At 40.7% G+C, this 18285-nt stretch overlaps 2 protein-coding genes across 2 annotated transcripts in view; one reads left to right on the top strand and one right to left on the bottom strand.

The window, feature by feature from the left end:
- The window catches only part of LOC139554486 (nuclear factor of activated T-cells, cytoplasmic 1-like), a 70954-nt gene extending 64349 nt beyond the window's left edge, over positions 1–6605 (top strand). Inside the window, exon 10 of the mRNA XM_071367301.1 lies at positions 666–6605. Coding sequence (XP_071223402.1) covers positions 666–721 — 56 coding nt within the window. The 3' untranslated portion in view covers positions 722–6605. The remainder of the gene's footprint in view (positions 1–665) is intronic.
- A 4832-nt stretch (positions 6606–11437) lies between these two features.
- slc52a3-2a (solute carrier family 52 member 3-2a) lies at positions 11438–18268 on the bottom strand. Its single transcript, XM_071367021.1, has 3 exons — positions 16188–18268; positions 15881–16004; positions 11438–15072 (listed from the first exon to the last, which is right to left on the bottom strand). Exons 1-3 carry the CDS (start codon positions 17183–17185, stop codon positions 14863–14865), a joined length of 1332 nt encoding a protein of 443 aa, XP_071223122.1. The 5' UTR covers positions 17186–18268; the 3' UTR covers positions 11438–14862.
- Positions 18269–18285: the final 17 nt, after the last annotated feature.

Genomic DNA, 18285 nt, shown 5'->3' with positions numbered 1-18285 from the left:
CTCATTCAAGATGGCTGCCTTTTCCATCCTCTTTTTCAGAAGGTTTGTTTAGTTCCAATTGGTCCCTTCGGTGTTTGGTCACTTCCCTCCCATCAGCCAAAGAACACAGCTGATAAAAGGGGACAGGCTCTCCGACTGTGGGAACACTGAAAGAGTGGCAGTAGGCAGGAAAGGGGGAGAGACAAGTGCATGACAAGTGCATTTGGATCCTTTGTAGAGGGCAAGAAGCTGCATCCTCTCCAAACCAAACAGTCTGAGACTTCTATTCATCGGTGTTAACAAGACTCCATTTATTTTCCTGTTTCAACAAATGACTATATTTTGCACACTGAACGCATCATGACATATTACCTGCTAAAACACCTAGCTATATCTCTCAAATACTATGAACTATACACTTAAAAAAAGAAGTGCTATCTAGAACCTAAAAGGGTTATTTGGCTGTCCCCATAGGAGAACCCTTTGAAGAACCCTTTTTGGTTCCAGGTAGAACATTTTTGGGTTCCATGTAGAACCGTTTCCACAGAGGGTTTAACATGGAACCCAAAAGGGTACTCCTATGGGCACAGCCGAATATCCCTTTTGGAACCCTTTTTTCTAAGAATGTACCGGAGATGCTTTGATGTAGATTGGGAGATATTGACATCTTTCTCCTTTCTTCACAGTTAATGAGATCATCAGGAACGACCTCTCAAGCATCTCTGTCCACAGTCATGCGTAGCACCACTTTCATCATGGACACAGGAGGACTGAAGCAGAAGAAAGGGAAATACCATACTGTACCAATAATTTGTTACAACGTCTGCATGCTTGGACTACAGTATGCAGGAAGCCAAAAAACAACCAAGGGGAACAGAGATTGAGCATCTTGAAGATTAGAATCTAATGTGTGCCTTTCAGAAGATGCCGTTTCAGAAGATTCGCCATTGTATAAAGATTGAAGATGAGAAGAAATGGCTGATCTCTCAGAAAATAAAAACAGGCGTACTATGCAGCACCGCACCTTCCAGCCTCAACCCAAATAAGTATACTTTTTAGTGGACCAAGAATTTTGATTTTTTACTTCTGTCTGCAGATATTGTAAATGATTCAGTGCCTACGTGTACGTTTTGTGTACAGTGCTTCAGATTGTTTTGTGTATCTGGCATTTCAATGAGATGATTTCATCCAAAATAAGTGCCTTCGACTGGAAATAGGAAATGATGAGAATTAAAGGGCGACTGCACTTCCTGATTTGGCCTTGTTTTTCATCAATGCTCATAAAGAAATGCTAGCGGAATCACAACAAACAAGCTAGCTTTGCTATGGAGAGAACAACGTTTGAAGTTGAGGACTTCTCCCCTCCTGACTGACTCGCCTTCTCAAGATGGTCAGCTAATTCACTTCTACAGTTTGTGTGAGCTTGTGTTTAGTCAAGCTGACAGCAGGTAGCTAGCGTAGCTTGGTGATAGGATAGCCGGCTGCAGCTATCTAGCTAATACTTCTCTGTCAAATCAGTTATGGCAAGATAGCAAGTGCCAGTGTCTGGAATGTGTTTCATAAGACACTTGTTCTACAACACCTTGCTACGAAAGTAGCTTAGAACTTAGTTTCAGTGTTTCGTCAAGTCATGTAATGCATGTTACCGTGGAAATGGTTTAAACTGAGAGTTGAACGCCTGGTCTTAAGTCAGCTCAGCTGTCCACCAACACAATATTCTATAACTGGCTAGTTTTGTCTCATCTCTCCTTATGTCCACTGTTACATCTTTCCCAGGGGGACAAATCCCCAAACTACTAATATCCCTACAACAGGTGTCACCTAGCCTACATCTTGACATTGCACAAACATAGACCAGCTTGACATTTACCCCCCCCCCCCCCAAAAGGGATGAGTTTGTGTTACAGAGACAAAGTATTGTATAATGTAAATATCATATTGATGTGGCTACACTTAGCTAGCAGATAAAAACAAGTTGTGTAGAGTACAACTTCAGCTGTCTAACCAGAACGGCATTCTATTTGGCCAAATCTAAGGATTTGGCTGTCTAACCACACACTGACATGCAAATCTCTGGGTGAGGAGGTCCCTTTAATCTATGTAATGTGTTACAGGTTATGGACAAGTGCAGTCAGGGGGCAGGAGGGGTGGAGTGCATGACAGCCCATCCTCGATATGACAGAGTTTGCCTCAACCCATGGGTCCTGCAGGCAGAGTTCAATAACTACAGGCAGATGTGAGATGCAGGAGAATGGCACTCTTCTCATACCACTTTGTAGGCTAACTGACCAATTCAAAGCTCCATCCCGGAGCCTACAGAGTAATATGAGAAGAGTGCAATTGTTAAACGTATGTAGATATTCGAAACAAAGTGTTTTGATAACTTTCAAGTGTAACAGTTCTATGTATAATAAACCATACTTCCCATAATACTGTAGAAGAAGTGATCTGATAATGTGCAAATATTGTACCTTCCTGTATGGTGTCCCGTATAAGACAAGAGTTCCCTGACATGTTTCAAGAATACACAGTGTCCCTCCCCCCTATTGATAGTACCATTCAATTCAATAGTAACAAAAGATGATACAAAATAATAGATGTGTCTTATATAATTGTAATGCTAAGTGCAACGTCTCTCCCAATTCAGACATCAGTATCAACTTGTCTTTCAGTCAGAGGACTCCATTTCAAAAGCGTCTCTTCTGCCCAGCTGTAGAAAAATGAGGAAGAGCTAACGAGTGACATGTATCGAAAGGGTGATATTACTAAACACTTGCGATGTACTGTCTTATTAGTAATCACCTTTTGTCCCTTCTGAGGTGTTTGCCAATGCCTGATGGGCATGGCAGTGTAGATCAGCTCCAGGCCCCTCTCGTCACAGATACTGGTCATGAAGGAGCCCGACTTCGGCTCCGATATGGGACCCAGCTTCTATATCACAAAGGGAGGGAGAAAGACTGTCACTATATAGTCATGGAAGCCAACAGTTATTTCACGGTTGAACATAGCCATAGCCAATCCTGATTCATAGCTAATTCCCAAGGGACACGTGCCAGCATGGCACTGACTGGTTGGCATTACTCACTGGGGCCCAGGAGTAGTCCATTGGCACAGCGGAAGGGGCCACCTCCTTACAACATACAATACATGCATATATACACGGCACTCATTATATTATGAATGGTGATTAGGTGAATTTCAGGACAGATAGTAATTTTGACCATTGACCAGACCAAATGTGACCTCCATTACTCTGAAGCAGGACTGGTGCCTCACCACTGCCTCAGCCTTCTGTAACAGGTCCTAATATGGTATGGGGTTACTCACGAAGCTGCTGAACAACAAATCCACCAGGTTTTGTGTGTAGCCTGTGAATGGAATAACATATCATCACTGAATAATATAGCGAGAAGAATCATTTTCTCTAGTTTGTAAGTAATTTATATGCTAATAGAGGGACTGTAACTACGGAATAGATTCAGGCCGGTGACGCTGATGCCGTTGCTATGCAACCAGCTGTCTACATTGCTGAATGTTTACTGATATGTTTTGCTATTTGCTGCCAGAGCCATAGCTATATTTACAGTAGACAAGTGCCATCCTACATTTATTTTTGCTCTAGAGAAGACATGATAAACTTTTATGATAACAGGCATGTTGTTTTGGGTTAGCAGACAAAGCCCCCGAATGCTAGTTAAAGACCTAACTTGCAAATCCGGGTTAGTTATCATATCTTTCTACGAGTTGCAATGAATTGGCTAGCTAGCTAACGTAACATTAGCTATCCATTGCGAGTTAAAACATTATTGAAAACAAGCTGTCTACATCCTATGGTTAACTAACAAGCTAGTATCCAAGTGCTTGCCCTGTTATTGACCCTAATGCCAATGGGCTACAGTTATCTGTTGTTACCAAGGTAGCTAGCTAACGTGAGCTATGCACATCTTCCTCTGACATGCTACATCACATTACACGTTAGAGTAATGTATTTATCTAGTTACAGTATCATTCCCCTTTCATCTGTGGTATCACAGCTAGCCTGGCTCGCTAGCATGATCAAATAATGTTTTATAATAAAGGTATCCTGCCCAGAGTGGGTGAAAACGTGCTTTGGTGATGAAATTTCACTTCCTTATGTTATAAAATACATTTTACCAAGACAAATGTGATTACTTATGTTCTGAATCGTTCTGTTGGGTCTTTCTCTAACATGAGTAACCTAATACATCCAATAATAAGCACTGAGCTCTGTTGACATAGCGGTGAATTAAATATAAAAAGCTTTGAAAATAAAACGCTTGGTATATGCTCAGTGACATTTCAAAGAGATATGTTTGTTTTTGTGAGAAATGTTATTTTAAAATAGGAATTTCAAATTAATATGAAAAGCGTACACTAAAATATGAAAATACTACATGCCATATCTCAAAATCAATATCCATCTTACCTGTTTTATGTCCTGCGGATTCGAGAAAAGATATGATTTCAACAGGAAAGTGAGGTAGCCAGTAGCCTTAATTCTTGCACAGAATCCAGCCTAGATGACAATGCAATTTTCCAAACTTTTTACAATTTTTTTTCTCTGGCCTCCATTGATTTAGTCATCCTAATTTTGGCCATCCTACAAGGGTAAAAACACCAATAACTTTGAACTGATTATGATAGAGACATGCGGTTTGGACCATTGGTTTTCTTAAGAGGATTAGCTACACAAATACAACATTAGTCAAAATATGGCATTTTTCACACCCTATGTATAACCAAAAGTAGATACTAGATAGCTAGTACCTCTTATCTATTTAGCTAACATACTCACCAACACCAGTCGTTTGACGGTTGACAGGCAGCAGAATTGACTGTGTCGGGTACAATCTATTCCTGGCCATCTGGCAATATTGTTGAAATGCATTGGGAGTTTGCGGCAACTTTATGGTAGCCTATTTTCACTCCTGTTTGCTGAGCGAAACGTGCGTGTGTTGTATCCATATGCAGACTTGACATCAAAATGTCCACATGGTACGACAACGTGTTGTCTCTAGGCAATTGGGCATCATCTGCAAAAGTGGCCATGTAATCCATACCCAACCCCCTAGTAAATCGTGACGAACGCACTTACAAAACTCTGTTTTGGACGAGACTGACTTTATAATAAAAATTATTCTATTTACACTTTGCAGTCAATTTTGACACTAGAATGAATTTGACTCATATCGATGCCACATAGGCCGTTTAAAACCAGTGAAGTTGGTTCCAAGGGACAGTTGACCTTTAAGCACTTGTTCACACTCACCAATGATAGCATTTTAGAGAGCATGTTCAATTTTGCTTTTGATCTGTTTAGTACAGCTTTGTATGTTTGTGACTTGAGCCATCTCTTCAAGTCACCCAAGGACTGAGAAATGGCATCAACATTGAGTCCTTGAGTACAGGGAGTTAAAAGCACATGCCTTATAAAAGACAAAGACCTCAATCTGTTCAGGTGTATATTTATTTTAAGGAAATACAACTAGGGCAATGTGTTGGCTATGTTGTCAAGAGGATTTTGAAGATATTCAAGGCTAGTGCCTTTTGGAAAGCCAAAATGTCATCTCAAGTACCAGTGCTGCCTCTGTCCTGTTGGGACAATGCAATGTTTGCATTTCATATGCTTGATTAGCCAATAGGCAGCTTGTGATAATAACTCTGTTGCTTACTGGCCAATGCTTGATTTGCTTCTGCTTCATATGGTTGCCATATGCTAACAAAAATGAATTTCCTTTACATAGTTATTACATAGTTGTGTAGTTCTTATCTACAAGATACTGAGGGAAAGAATGATGCCTGAAAAAATATGTGAATGGGATAGAGCATATATAGCAGGTTTTCGCCACACTAATCATGCCATCCCTGAAATTCAGTTTTTTTTTGTTTCGCTTGTACAAACAGTGGGGAAATCTGGTAAAACGTACGTTAGCAATCATTCTTTCATTCATATGAAAAGAAGAAATCATCTCACTTTGGTTAAATTGTCAATTAGAAAATAATTCCTGGATACCTATGCAATATGCTGGTATAGCGTTTGTTTCTCAAATAATGTATGCATTTTAAGACTGTAATAGAAAAAGGTGTCTCTTATGTACATTTATTATTTCCTTTAATCCAAAGAATTGGTAACAATGGTGAAAAGCAATATTCTCCCGTAGGAGATCAAAAACTTTTACATTTTTCTACAAGTATGTATTTATTTTTTACAGCATGTACTTTGTTTATTCCAGTGTTTCATGTAGCTCCTCATATTACTAAATGGTTAACTATATAATACACTATAATATATAGTATTCTAAGATTCAGTTTGTAGAATGCACAATAGCTAGACTGAATACACGCTAAATAATCAGATTTTTGCTTCATTGTATCATTAGCTCGCACAAGTTCCCTTATTACAACTGCATTTTTTTCCTGCTCTTTTATATTAAGTCTTAATCCGTGAATTTAAAGGAAATTAACGAAGCCATGTTTACTGAAAAGTTGACTATTATATTGTTCAGATATGCAGATTAATTGTTCAAAGTTTTTTTTGGTGGGCTCCAATTCTGCTTCATGTACTGTATGTATTGTCAATTATAAACACCTTCTTTTGAATGCTACAGTTGTCTCAATTATTTATATTGAATATTACATTCATGTAGTTTAGATTTTAGAGAGTTATATTCAGTTAATTAATAATACACTCAGTTAAATTTAATAATACATTATATAGATATACACACAGACAGACATATACACCACCATTCAAAAGTTTGGGGTCACTTAGAAATGTTCTTGTTTTTGAAAGAAAAGCTATTTTTTTTTGCCCATAGAAATAACATAAAATGTATCAGAAATACAGTGTAGACATTGTTCATGTTTTGAATGACTATTGTAGCTGGAAACGGCAGATTTTTTATGGAATATCAACATAGGCATAAAGAGGACCATTATCAGCAACCATCACTCTTGTGTTCCATTATCAGCAACCATCACTCCTGTGTTCCAATGGCACGTTGTGTTAGCTAATCCAAGTTTATAATTTTAAAAGGCTAATTGATCATCAGAAAACCCTTTTGCAATTATGTTATCACAGCTGAAAACTGTTGTCCTGATTAAAAAAGCAATAAAACTGGCCTTCTTTAGACTAGTTGAGTATCTGGAGCATCAGCATTTGTGGGTTCGATTACAGGCTCAAAATGGCCAGAAACAAAGACCTTTCTACTGAAACGTGTCAGTCTGTTCTTGTTCTGAGAAATGAAGGCTATTCCAGTCGAGAGATTGCCAAGAAACTGAAGATCTCGTACAACGCTGTGTACTACTCCCTTCACAGAACAGCGTAAACATGCTCTAACCAGAATAGAAAGAGTGGGAGGCCCGGTGCACAACTGAGCAAGAGAACAAGTACATTACAGTGTCCAGTTTGAGAAACAGACGCCTCACAAGTCCTCAACTGGCAGCTATTGTATTATCTCCGGCTACTGTAAGATGTTAGGAAATAAACAGAAGAATAAACAGATGTTGAATGAGACTGAAAGTCCAATGTCTCCTATGTGAAAAGGTGTTAGTATGGTGTATACTGACATCCAGTGGCCAGCTTCTCTCTGTCAGGCATGACTCGTTACTGGTGCAGACCTGGGTTCAAATACCTCAATTACTTTCAAATACATTCAAAGTAAGTATTCAGAATTATTTCATTTGAAATGACAAGTAGTTGAATATTTGTATGTATTTTGAAATACAATCGGGAAGTATTTGAAAAACTCAAGTACACCGACTCAAATACACCCCAATGCATTTTAACCCAGGTATTTGAACATACTGTCAAATATAATTTGTCAGTCTACTTAGTTTTTACAAATAGCCATTCAAATAAAAGTAGTTGTTTTGGGCTGTGTGTTTGAAAATACTCAAAGTATTTTAAGTATGAGATACTCAAATACACAGATATTTGAACACAGGCCTTGTCTGGTGTATTAGGGAACGTTGACTTTACATTTCAATCGAGCTATACTGCTGATCTTCTAAGACCGCCTTTCCTCTCAGTATTTGGTATTCAGACTTATCTTTTTCAGACATGTAAGGCACTCTGCAGGTGTAGCTATCATGCGTGCTCTGAATAAACTGAATGCAACCGCTGACAACCCTCCCACTTGCTGGCCAGCAGATGTAGAATTTTGATTGAATAGCATTTGTAATTTCAAATTAAACCATCCCTTTAAATATGCTGTACCTTTTAGTTATAATTTTATCAACAGACTCACTAGATATAGAGAGAACGGGTCCAATATAGGCTATGCACAGCCTACTCGTCTCTGTTTCAGCACCAATTGGTAGATTTAAAAAATACTCTGATCTTGTAGATTTAGGTTTAGGAAAGTATTGATGAATCATAAAAAACAGGTTTGGAGGGCCTTTATGCACGAAAGAAAGAAAACAGTGGTTTGATTCATTCAGAAAATTGACACGTTTTTCAACCCATGGCAATGAAGGAAGATTAGTGTACATAGAATTCAGTGGTGGTCAGTGCTGTTTTAGATCAAATCAAATCAAATGTTATTAGTCACATGCGCCGAATACAACAGGTGTAGACCTTACAATGAAATGCTTACTTACGAGACCCTAACCAACAATGCAGTTAAAAAAAATAAAAAATAAAAATACAGATAAGAATAAGAAATAAAAGTAACAAGTAATTAAAGAGCAGCAGTAAAATAACAATAGTCAATGTACTGGGGCACCGGTTAGTTGAGGTAATATGTACATGTGGTTAGAGTTATTAAAGTGACTATGTATAGATAACAGAGTAGCAGCGGTGTAAAAGAGGGGGAGGGGCAATGCAAATAGTCTGGGTAGCCATTTGATTAGATGTTAAGGAGTCTTATGGCTTGGGGGTAGAAGCTGTTTAGAAGCGTCTTGGACCTAGACTTGGCGCTCCGGTACAGTCTATGATTTTTAGGGCCTTCCTCTGACACCGCCTGGTATAGAGATCCTAGATGGCATGGAGCTTGGCCCCAGTGATGTACTGATGTAGTGCCTTGCAGTCGTAGGCCGAGCAGTTGCCATACCAGGCAGTGATGCAACCAGTCAGGATGCTCTCGGTGGTGCCGCTGTAGAACCTTTTGAGGATCTGGGGACCCATGACAAATCTTTTCAGTCTCCTGAGGAGGAATAGGTTTTGTTGTGCCCTCTTCACGACTGTCTTGGTGTGATTGGACCATGTTAATTTGTTGGTGATTGAACTTGAAACTCACGACCCGCTCCACCACAGCCCCGTCGATGAGAATAGGGGGGTGCTCGGTCCTCTTTTTCCTGAAGTCCACAATGGTCTCCTTTGTCTTGATCACGTTGAGGGAGAGGTTGTTGTCCTGGCACCACATGGTCAGGTCTCTGACCTCCTCCCTATAGGCTGTCTCATCGTTGTCGGTGATCAGGCCTACCACTGTGTCATCGGCAAACTTAATGATGGTGTTGGAGTCATGCCTGGCCGTGCAGTCATGAGTGAACAGGGAGTACAGGAGGGGACTGAGCACGCACCCCTAAGGTGCCCCTGTGTTGAGGATCAGCGTGGCGGATGTGTTGTTACCTACCCTTACCACCTGGGGGCGGCCAGTCAAGAAATCCAGGATCCAGTTGCAGAGAGAGGTGTTTAGTCCCAGAGTCCTTAGCTTAGTGATGAGCTTCGTGGGCACTATGGTGTTGAATGATGAGCTGTAGTCAATGAATAGCATTCTCACATAGGTGTTCCTTTTGTCCAGGTGGGAAAGGGCAGTGTGGAGTGCAATCGAGATTGCATCATCTGTGGATCTGTTGGGGCGGTATGCACATTGGAGTGGGTCTAGGGTTTCTGGGATAATGGTGTAGATGTGAGCCATGACCAGCCTTTCAAAGCACTTCATGTCTGACTACGGGTCGGTAGTCATTTAGGCAGGTTACCTTAGTGTTCTTGGGCACAGGCACTATGGTGGTCTGCTTAAAACATGTAGGTATTACAGACTCGGACAGGGAGAGGCTGAAAATGCCAGTGAAGACACTTGTCAGTTGGTCAGCGCATGCTCGCAGTACACATCCTAGTAATCCGTCTGGCCCTGCAGCCTTGTGAATGTTGACATGTTTAAAGGTCTTACATCGGCTGCGGAGAGCGTGATCACACAGTCTTCCAGAACAGCTGGTGCTCTCATGCATGTTTCAGTGCCAATTGCCTCAAAGTGGGCATATAAGTAGTTTAGCTCATTTGGTAGGCTTGTGTCACTTGGCAGCTCTCGGCTGTGCTTCCCTTTGTAGTCTGTAATGGTTTGCAAGCCCTGCCACATCCGACGAGCGTCAGAGGCGGTGTAGTACGATTCAATCTTAGTTCTGTATTGACGCTTTGCCTGTTTGATGGTTCGTCGGAGGGCATAGCGGGATTTCTTATAAGTTAGAGTCCCGCTCCTTGAAAGCGGCAGCTCTAGCTTTTAGCTCAGTGAGGATCTTGTCTGTAATCCATGGCCTCTGGTTGGGGTACGTACGTATGCTCACTGTGGGGACGACATCATCGATGCACTTATTTATAAAGCCAGTGACTGATGTGGTGTACTCCTCAATGCCATCGGAGGAATCCCGGAACATATTCCAGTCTGTGCTAGAAAAACAGTCCTATAGCTTAGCATCTGCTTCATCTGACCACTTTTTCACTGGTGCTTCCTGCTTTAATTTTTGCTTGTAAGCAGGAATCAGGAGGGTGAGGGAGAGCTTTGTTTGCGTCTCTGTGTGTTGTAAAGGTGGTCCAGAGTTTTCTGGCCGCCTCCGGGTGGGCGTTTTCTTGTTTGCTTATGGCGGAATACAGCTCATTCAATGCTGTCTTAGTGCCAGCCTGACTGTGGTTGAACGTAAACAGCTACAAAGAATACAGATGAAAACTCTCCAGGTAGATAGTGTGGTCTACAGCTTATCATGAGATACTCTACCTCAGATGAGCAATAGCTTGAGACTTCCTTAGATATCGTGCACCAGCTGTTATTTACAAAAATACATAACCCGCCGCCCCTTGTCTTACCAGACGCTGGTGTTCTATCCTGCCGGTACAGCGTATAACCAGCGACGTTGTTGCCGGTGATATCTGGTGAGGACCCGCCTTACAACAGGCCTACAAGCCCTCAGTCCAGCCTATTGCGGACACTCTGAGCACTGATGGAGGGATTGTGCATTCCTGGTGTAACTCGGGCAGTTGTTGTTGCCATCCTTTACCTGTTCCGCAAGTGGGATGTTCGGATGTACCGATCCTGTGCAGGTGTTGTTACATGTGGTCTACCACTCACATATTGTACTGTAAATTGTGTGTACAAGGAAAATCCACAGCAACAATGTGATGCATAAATCATTATACATTTATAATTGAATGAAATGTTGGGATTAACACAACTTTATTAATTTGTGTAGACCAGCAGTTACCAACCTTCTCTGTTCCGAGGACCACATCTTCTTAGTCAAATTTAGTCCATTTTAGCAGTGAATGTAACAAATTAAAGAACGAGTATTTTTATTATTACAAAGTAATGTACAATTGCTGATAATACCTTTATTTTTGGAAGCTAAAACTTTTTTTCTTAAACACACTGGTGTGTAAATCACATTTTCTGATATTTTAAGAAATTAGTGTATGCAGAAAAATCCGTGATTGGTACATACATTTTTGGACTTTAAAATATGTTATATACCCATTGATTCTTAAAGAATATAACTCAAACTCTCGTTCCCTATCAGAACCCAAAATATAAGCTTAATTATCCCTGTAGCTCTGACTATACATTTGAGAGTGGTTACATTTCTCCAACTCCATCCCTCAGCTATTTACCAAAACAGTGGTGGGTTGAACCTCTGAGTTGAACTGCAGATTGCCCCTTTAATGTTATCGGGGTATTTTATTCATCTGAACAGAAAGTCTGCTAAGCTACAGAATGAAAGTGACAGATGACTGACCTATTCTGTCAAGACCTCTAACATAACCTGAAGACATGGAGTTCGTAGCCCAGCAATTTGATAATCTGACAAATGACAATAATTTGACAATTATCAGCACAAGAAAAACCCACACCCAGGTTGCCTATGGAGCCCTTTCAAACCGTTGATATTGTTGGAGTTCCAGTGATCTCAAAACGTCTGTGGATCTCCATTACAGCAAAGAGAACATTGGACATCCTCAATTTAAATCTCGCCATCTTCCTCGCGATGTAACACTGTCTTTCATAGACTTCCTCTTCCACTCATTTAGAACTAGGGCATTTATGTTTGGCTATTTGCTTATAGGGGGACCCATGATTTTGTGTTTTATCTGCATGGAGTGCTGTGGCAGTGACATGACCCACAACCTACCCATCGCTGAAAATGTACAGGTTTACAGAGGTGTGCAATGTGGCAGTGTGGGTTACAGTATAGCCAACTGCTCTGGCAAAGAGTTTCTTAGAAATTGATGAGAATGGATGGACTGTATGTGGGATTGTGAATTTCCTTGTTATAGTGATGTGGTGGTGCAACATTAGTATTATATTTGCTGTAAAGAAATCAGGGCCAGGGAAAGATGAGACGCTCCCATCCAAAAAGTGTGCCCATAGAACTGTCCACATAACTAATATGGTTGTACATGTGTTACAACCCTACAACTATTTTACTGGCCTTAAAGAAAAATGATACAGAAAACCTTTTAAAACAGTTTAGTTGTTCCTACGCGTGTGCTCATGCTATCTGCTGCCAGCCTAGTACATCCAATACGGTACCTGTGTACTCAAGGAATACGGTATGCCTGTTTCAAAATAAAACGTTTAATAGTATAGGTGGCAATAGCCTTTTGATGTTAACTAGAAAATGTCAAGAACCGAGATGGTTTTTCTTTTAGAATATTGGACTTCGTGACATTTTATGGCGCCGTAACAGTTTAGTTGACTACACTTGAATAAGTTTAGTACCTTGCTATAACGTGTAAAATTCATTGTATTGCATATAATATTTGACCTGTTTACTCAAGCAAAACTGTTTGCCTGTTCAAAACAAGTTGAATAGAGAAAAGGCGGTATTCGGGGTACTTTTGATTGTGATCTAGAATGTTGTTCTCTTTCTGAATAATGAACTTTGTGGCCTTTTATGGTTCTGTATAGCCTACACATTTTAGTTGACTGATCTTGAATATGTACAGCTTGTTGCTATCACCTGTCAAATCCGTTCTGAACACTTAAAGCCACTGCAATACATTAATTAACTGTAATAGGTTTACAGTATACTACAATACATTACAATACAGGGCGGTAGGTGGTTAGAGCATTGCGCCAATAACCAAAAGGTCGCTGGTTCGAATACTCAAGCTAACAATGTCAGAAATCTGTTGATGAGCCCATGGCTAAGGCACTTCACTCTAATTTGCTCAATGGTTGCCGACCCTGTAAAACACCACATTACACTACAGCTATCAGGTGTATGTGACAATACATTTTTTGTTTTGTTTTGTCAATATACTTAAAATGACTTGTACAGTATAAGAATAAACATGTGATTTCTAAATGAATCAAGTTGAAAATCATTATCTGAATCATACAACCAGGCCTGATGTTTAGTCAGAAAAACTAAACACCCTTGTCTTTCTAACTAGCACTGATTTTGCTGATGGCTGCTTTATTTAGGAAAGTTTTTCTTACAACGATTGTGATATGTGTCTTACCGAACTACATTAAGTTAAATGCACTGACTAAGTCGCTCTGGATAAGAGCGTCTGCTAAATCAGCAGATTTAGCAGACGTTTGTTTTGTTTTGTTATTTTGTCAGCTAACTTTTGTTTTTCAGTTTTTTTAAAGCCAATGGATAGTAATTTGAGTCACTCAAATATCACATGAATACACTTTAGACATGGCAAAATGTAAAGAATTGCAAGAAAATTTGCTAAAATGTGTGGAATAGCAGGAAAAAGCTGCGCCAGGGGGGGACGTGGGATATTCCCCAATGCGGGAAGGGGGGCCCAGAGTGAAAACGTTTGGTAACCCCTGTGCAATTTTTTTTTGTTTAACTTTTTAAAAATGTAACCTTTATTTAACTAGGCAATTCAGTTAAGAACAAATGATGGCCTACCCCGGACGACGCTGGGCTAATTGTGCGCTGCCCTATGGGACTCCCAATCACGGCCGGATGTGATACAGCCTGGATTCGAACCAGGGGCTGTAGTGATGCCTCTTGCACTGAGATGCAGTGCCTTAGACCGCTGCGCCACTCGGGAGCCGAGTAAACAAATGAGTAAATAAATGACCAAATGTTAAGATTGCTACATAAATCACTGAATTCCTGTGAAAGATTCTCCACTGTGAGAATGGCCCATTCAAGACTCTCCGCATAACTCTTGTGAAGTCCAAACTGTCAGACATTGATTTGTCAACATTAGATTAGGGCAACCATAATAGTTGACATAGCTAATCACAAGTCCATTTATTCAATGGCGTCTGCTGCAAAAACACTAGGCTTTTATCTTCCGGAGAGCTGAATGTTCTTTCTATCTACCTGGTATGTGCTACTCTCTAAAGGTGCTTATTTGCTGCCTGGTATTATTTGCATGCACTGACAAAAGTCCCTAATTTTACTATCCACAAACTGCTAGTGTAAAGTGAAAAGAGGCTCTGACGGTAGCTTATCAATAGCACCAATGTCACATGACAAGATACTTGAAGGGTGTTGTCCAAATAGTAAATCACCCTGAACCTTATATAGGGTATACCTTACTTTACTATGACAAGTTGGTTGAATTCTGTTCACCTCACTAGTTAGTTGTTCAATTGCATTTTACTAATGAAGTACACATGCTTCGGAATAATTAATCAAATATGTTTCTCAGAATATGCCTGGATCATCGTTGTTTAGCATAATTTAAGGGCACTTTGTATTACATGGGTCTCCTGATAAAAATAAACTATACACACTGACCAAGGGAAACATGGTGACTGCACCCATGAAGGACCCCAACTGCACCACTGCTCCACACCACACGAGGGCACTGTGGCCCTCATCACGGAGGATAACTCCAATGATCACCTTAACATAGGACAAAGTGAGGATGAAGAAGATCCAGGAGCCCACCTGAGATAAGGGACAAGTATAACATTTAATTACTCAATCCATTGTAATGTTTACCATATACTGTATGTGTAATAATTATTTCTATGAGATGTAGCCCTCTATGTTATGCTTTCATCTGTAGCATAGAACTACAGTGGGGTCTGAAATTATTGACACTTGGCAAGAATGACTATATAAAATAAATAATCCACATACTGAGCTACAGTTTTTTTTTTTAAAGGGGAAATTATATTCTTATACTAATACAATTGCTCAGAGAAAGAGATTTTGTTTAACTAGTAATATATATTTTTCTCAAAAAGGTAGTTGTCAAAACTATTGACATCCCTGAAGATTCTTTAAAATAAAGTAGTCAAAAGTTCAGTATTTGGTCCCATGTTCGTAGCACGCAATGACTACATCAAGTTTGTGACTATACAAACTTGTTGGATCTATTTGCAGTTAGCTTGGCTTGTGTTTCAGATTAATTTGTGCCCAATATAAATGCATGGTAAATAATGTACTGTGTCATTTTGGAGTCACTAATTGTAAATAAGAATAAAATATGTTTCTAAACACTTCTACATTAATGTGGATGCTACCATGGTTACGGATAAGCCTGAATGAATCGTGAATAAACAATGAGAACGTTACAGAGGGCGAGGTTAGCATCTCTTGGGGGTACGATCTTTGACCCTTTTTTTGTCTACAATATACAGTAGCTAAGTATTTTAATTATTTCTTTTAGAATCTATTGCGCATCTTTATCAAGGGTGTCAATAATTTCCAACCACACTGTACATTGTGAATTTATGTAGGGGAAACGTACAATGAGGAAGGTTCCTGAGGTTTCATTGACCAGCAGAGGACATGGACTCAGCACTGCCATGCCTATAATGTAGGCTCCAACCCCACTGCCAAACAATGTGAGAGCCCCCAACAGCAATAAGGACCTGTGACAGGATGACAGTAACATTATCAGTATTAGTGGGTTAGGAGGTGCAGTTTAATAAAAGTCCCATTTTGTTGGCCATTTAATAAGCCTACAAATAGGCCTACATATATTAAGTTGATAATGAGTAAATTAAATAACGATTCATTCATATTTATTGGAAATACATTTGAACAAAACTGACCTGGTTGGGAAAAACATGGCAATAAAGCAGGCTAGAGGGTTGGACACCGCAGCCATGGTGGCCGATAAGTGGTAGGCACTGTTTCCATAGGGCAGACAAGCGTAGGACTGCACTGATGGAAGCACAACGTTAGTCAGTCCATTGACCCAGGCCAGGATGAAGAACATGTACATCACCTGTATCCGGCTGTACGTCCCGGTCCCAAAGCAGCTTTTGGGCTTGATATCAGACTGTTTGATCATGGCCTTCTGCTCTGTTGGGTTCATCTGAGCTGCCTCGCCTTTCTCCAGCACCCTGTTAGGGTAGCGGGCATTTGGGCGTTCTCGGGCCACGGCAGGGTGGTAGTTCAGAAGGATGAAGGCTCCCAGGCACACCAACATCATGGCACCGAGGAAGAAGAAGAACACCCCAGCTGAGAAGTTGGCCGGCTGGTAGTGAGCCTGAAGTTCGTAGCTAAGACTGACTGAGCCAGTGTCATTTATCATCCGAGTGCAGTTGTTACAGTGGACCACCCCCACCCCCTGGATCAGGGCTACCAGGGCGGGTAGCAGGCCACTGACACCCTCCCCCACAAAGTAGGTGGTGAGGTACTGGGGCTTCAGACGCATCATAAAGGGCAGGAAGGTGACAGAGGAGGTGCAGTCCACAGTGGAGAGGAATAAGGTAAGGAGGAGGAGGGCCACGCTGCGAGGGACGCCAGCCACCACCAGCGTCTCCTTCCAGAAGAAGGCCAGGAGAAAGCTGGCCACCATGCCCAGGGAGATGATCACATAGATGACCACTGTCTCGTTGAGCACCCCGGGGCGGAAGCGGTGCATGAGGGTGATGAACAGGGGCCCCACGTTGGCCATCTGGATGAGGACGGATAGGTAGGATGGCAGGTACCAACCCTCGGGGATCTGGGGCACGATGAGAGGCAGCTCTACCCATAGTCCGTTGATAGACACCCAGGAGCCCATGCCAAACAGGCAGGCCAATATATGGATGAAAAGTGACATTGTGAATCTGGGTACTGAACACTGGTGCTCGGAAGTGGATTCTAGAATGAGATAGAAATAAGAGTTAGGGCAGCATAAAATACAATGAAATGAACACAGATTATATTTATACTTTGCCTGTTATTCACAGAAATGTACTTTGCGTAAAGAAAAAAAGCAATGTGTTTCAATGTTGAATTGATGCAAATCCAGAACGGCCGACACAAACACACGTCTCAACCACATCTATTTGAAAAGGAAACATCATCTCACTCACCCCGTGCAGCTGGTAAGGAACACTCCTTCCAGCTTAGTGACTTATTCCTGTGTTTACTCAACGATTGCTCTGGTATGTGACATTTAGTACCCCCAAAATCTAAAAAGTCTACTTGCCTCGAATCTAAGTGTTTTTACTTTCTCCCCTGAAATGCAGGTAAACCAACTAACGGCTTGTAACAGAACCATGATGTTATTAGTTAAAATGCAGGCATGCATTAACCATAAGTTATAAAATTGTGTTAGTCATCCGATACACACGTCACCTTAGTTTAATCCCTTTTCAGCTAAGAAAATACCAAACACTCTTTCCTGATAGTTATTAATTAGTCAGCTGAATATATTTAGGAGCTAAGTGGCTCAACTCATTGACAAGAGTCTACTTCTGGTTATGTAAAAAAAAAAACACATGCCAAATGATTTCCCAGTATTTTTTAAAGACAGGATTCCATCCCAGGTGTTACAGAACTGTGTAGTGCGCTGCTCTAGAAAATGCTGTGGATTGAATCTCGGCCTTACATACACACTTTTAAAACATTGGGTTTTGTCACTAAGGGTTCAGACAACGTCTTGTCTGAAGGTGTGTTGTAAAAACGTTATTTTACTGTTGACAGATATTGGCCACTTAAACCTGTAGTGTCATCTGGGAGAAGAGTCTTATCAGTTGAAGCTCTCTGCTAAAGGTGACAATGTCAAATTCATTACAGATTCTTACAAGGCTACAGATGTGAAATAACAAATGATTATGTAAAAAAATGCTTTAGTGGAAATCACTTTATGATGCTTCCAATACCGAAAGACCTGCCCAGTATACTTTATGACAAAGTTAATTGGACACTGTCACA

This window comes from Salvelinus alpinus, chromosome 26 (genome assembly GCF_045679555.1).
Source record: "Salvelinus alpinus chromosome 26, SLU_Salpinus.1, whole genome shotgun sequence".
NCBI classification, from domain to species: Eukaryota; Metazoa; Chordata; class Actinopteri; order Salmoniformes; family Salmonidae; genus Salvelinus; species Salvelinus alpinus.
Note: the sequence above shows the minus strand (reverse complement) of the source record. Positions and strands in the feature narration are given on the sequence as shown.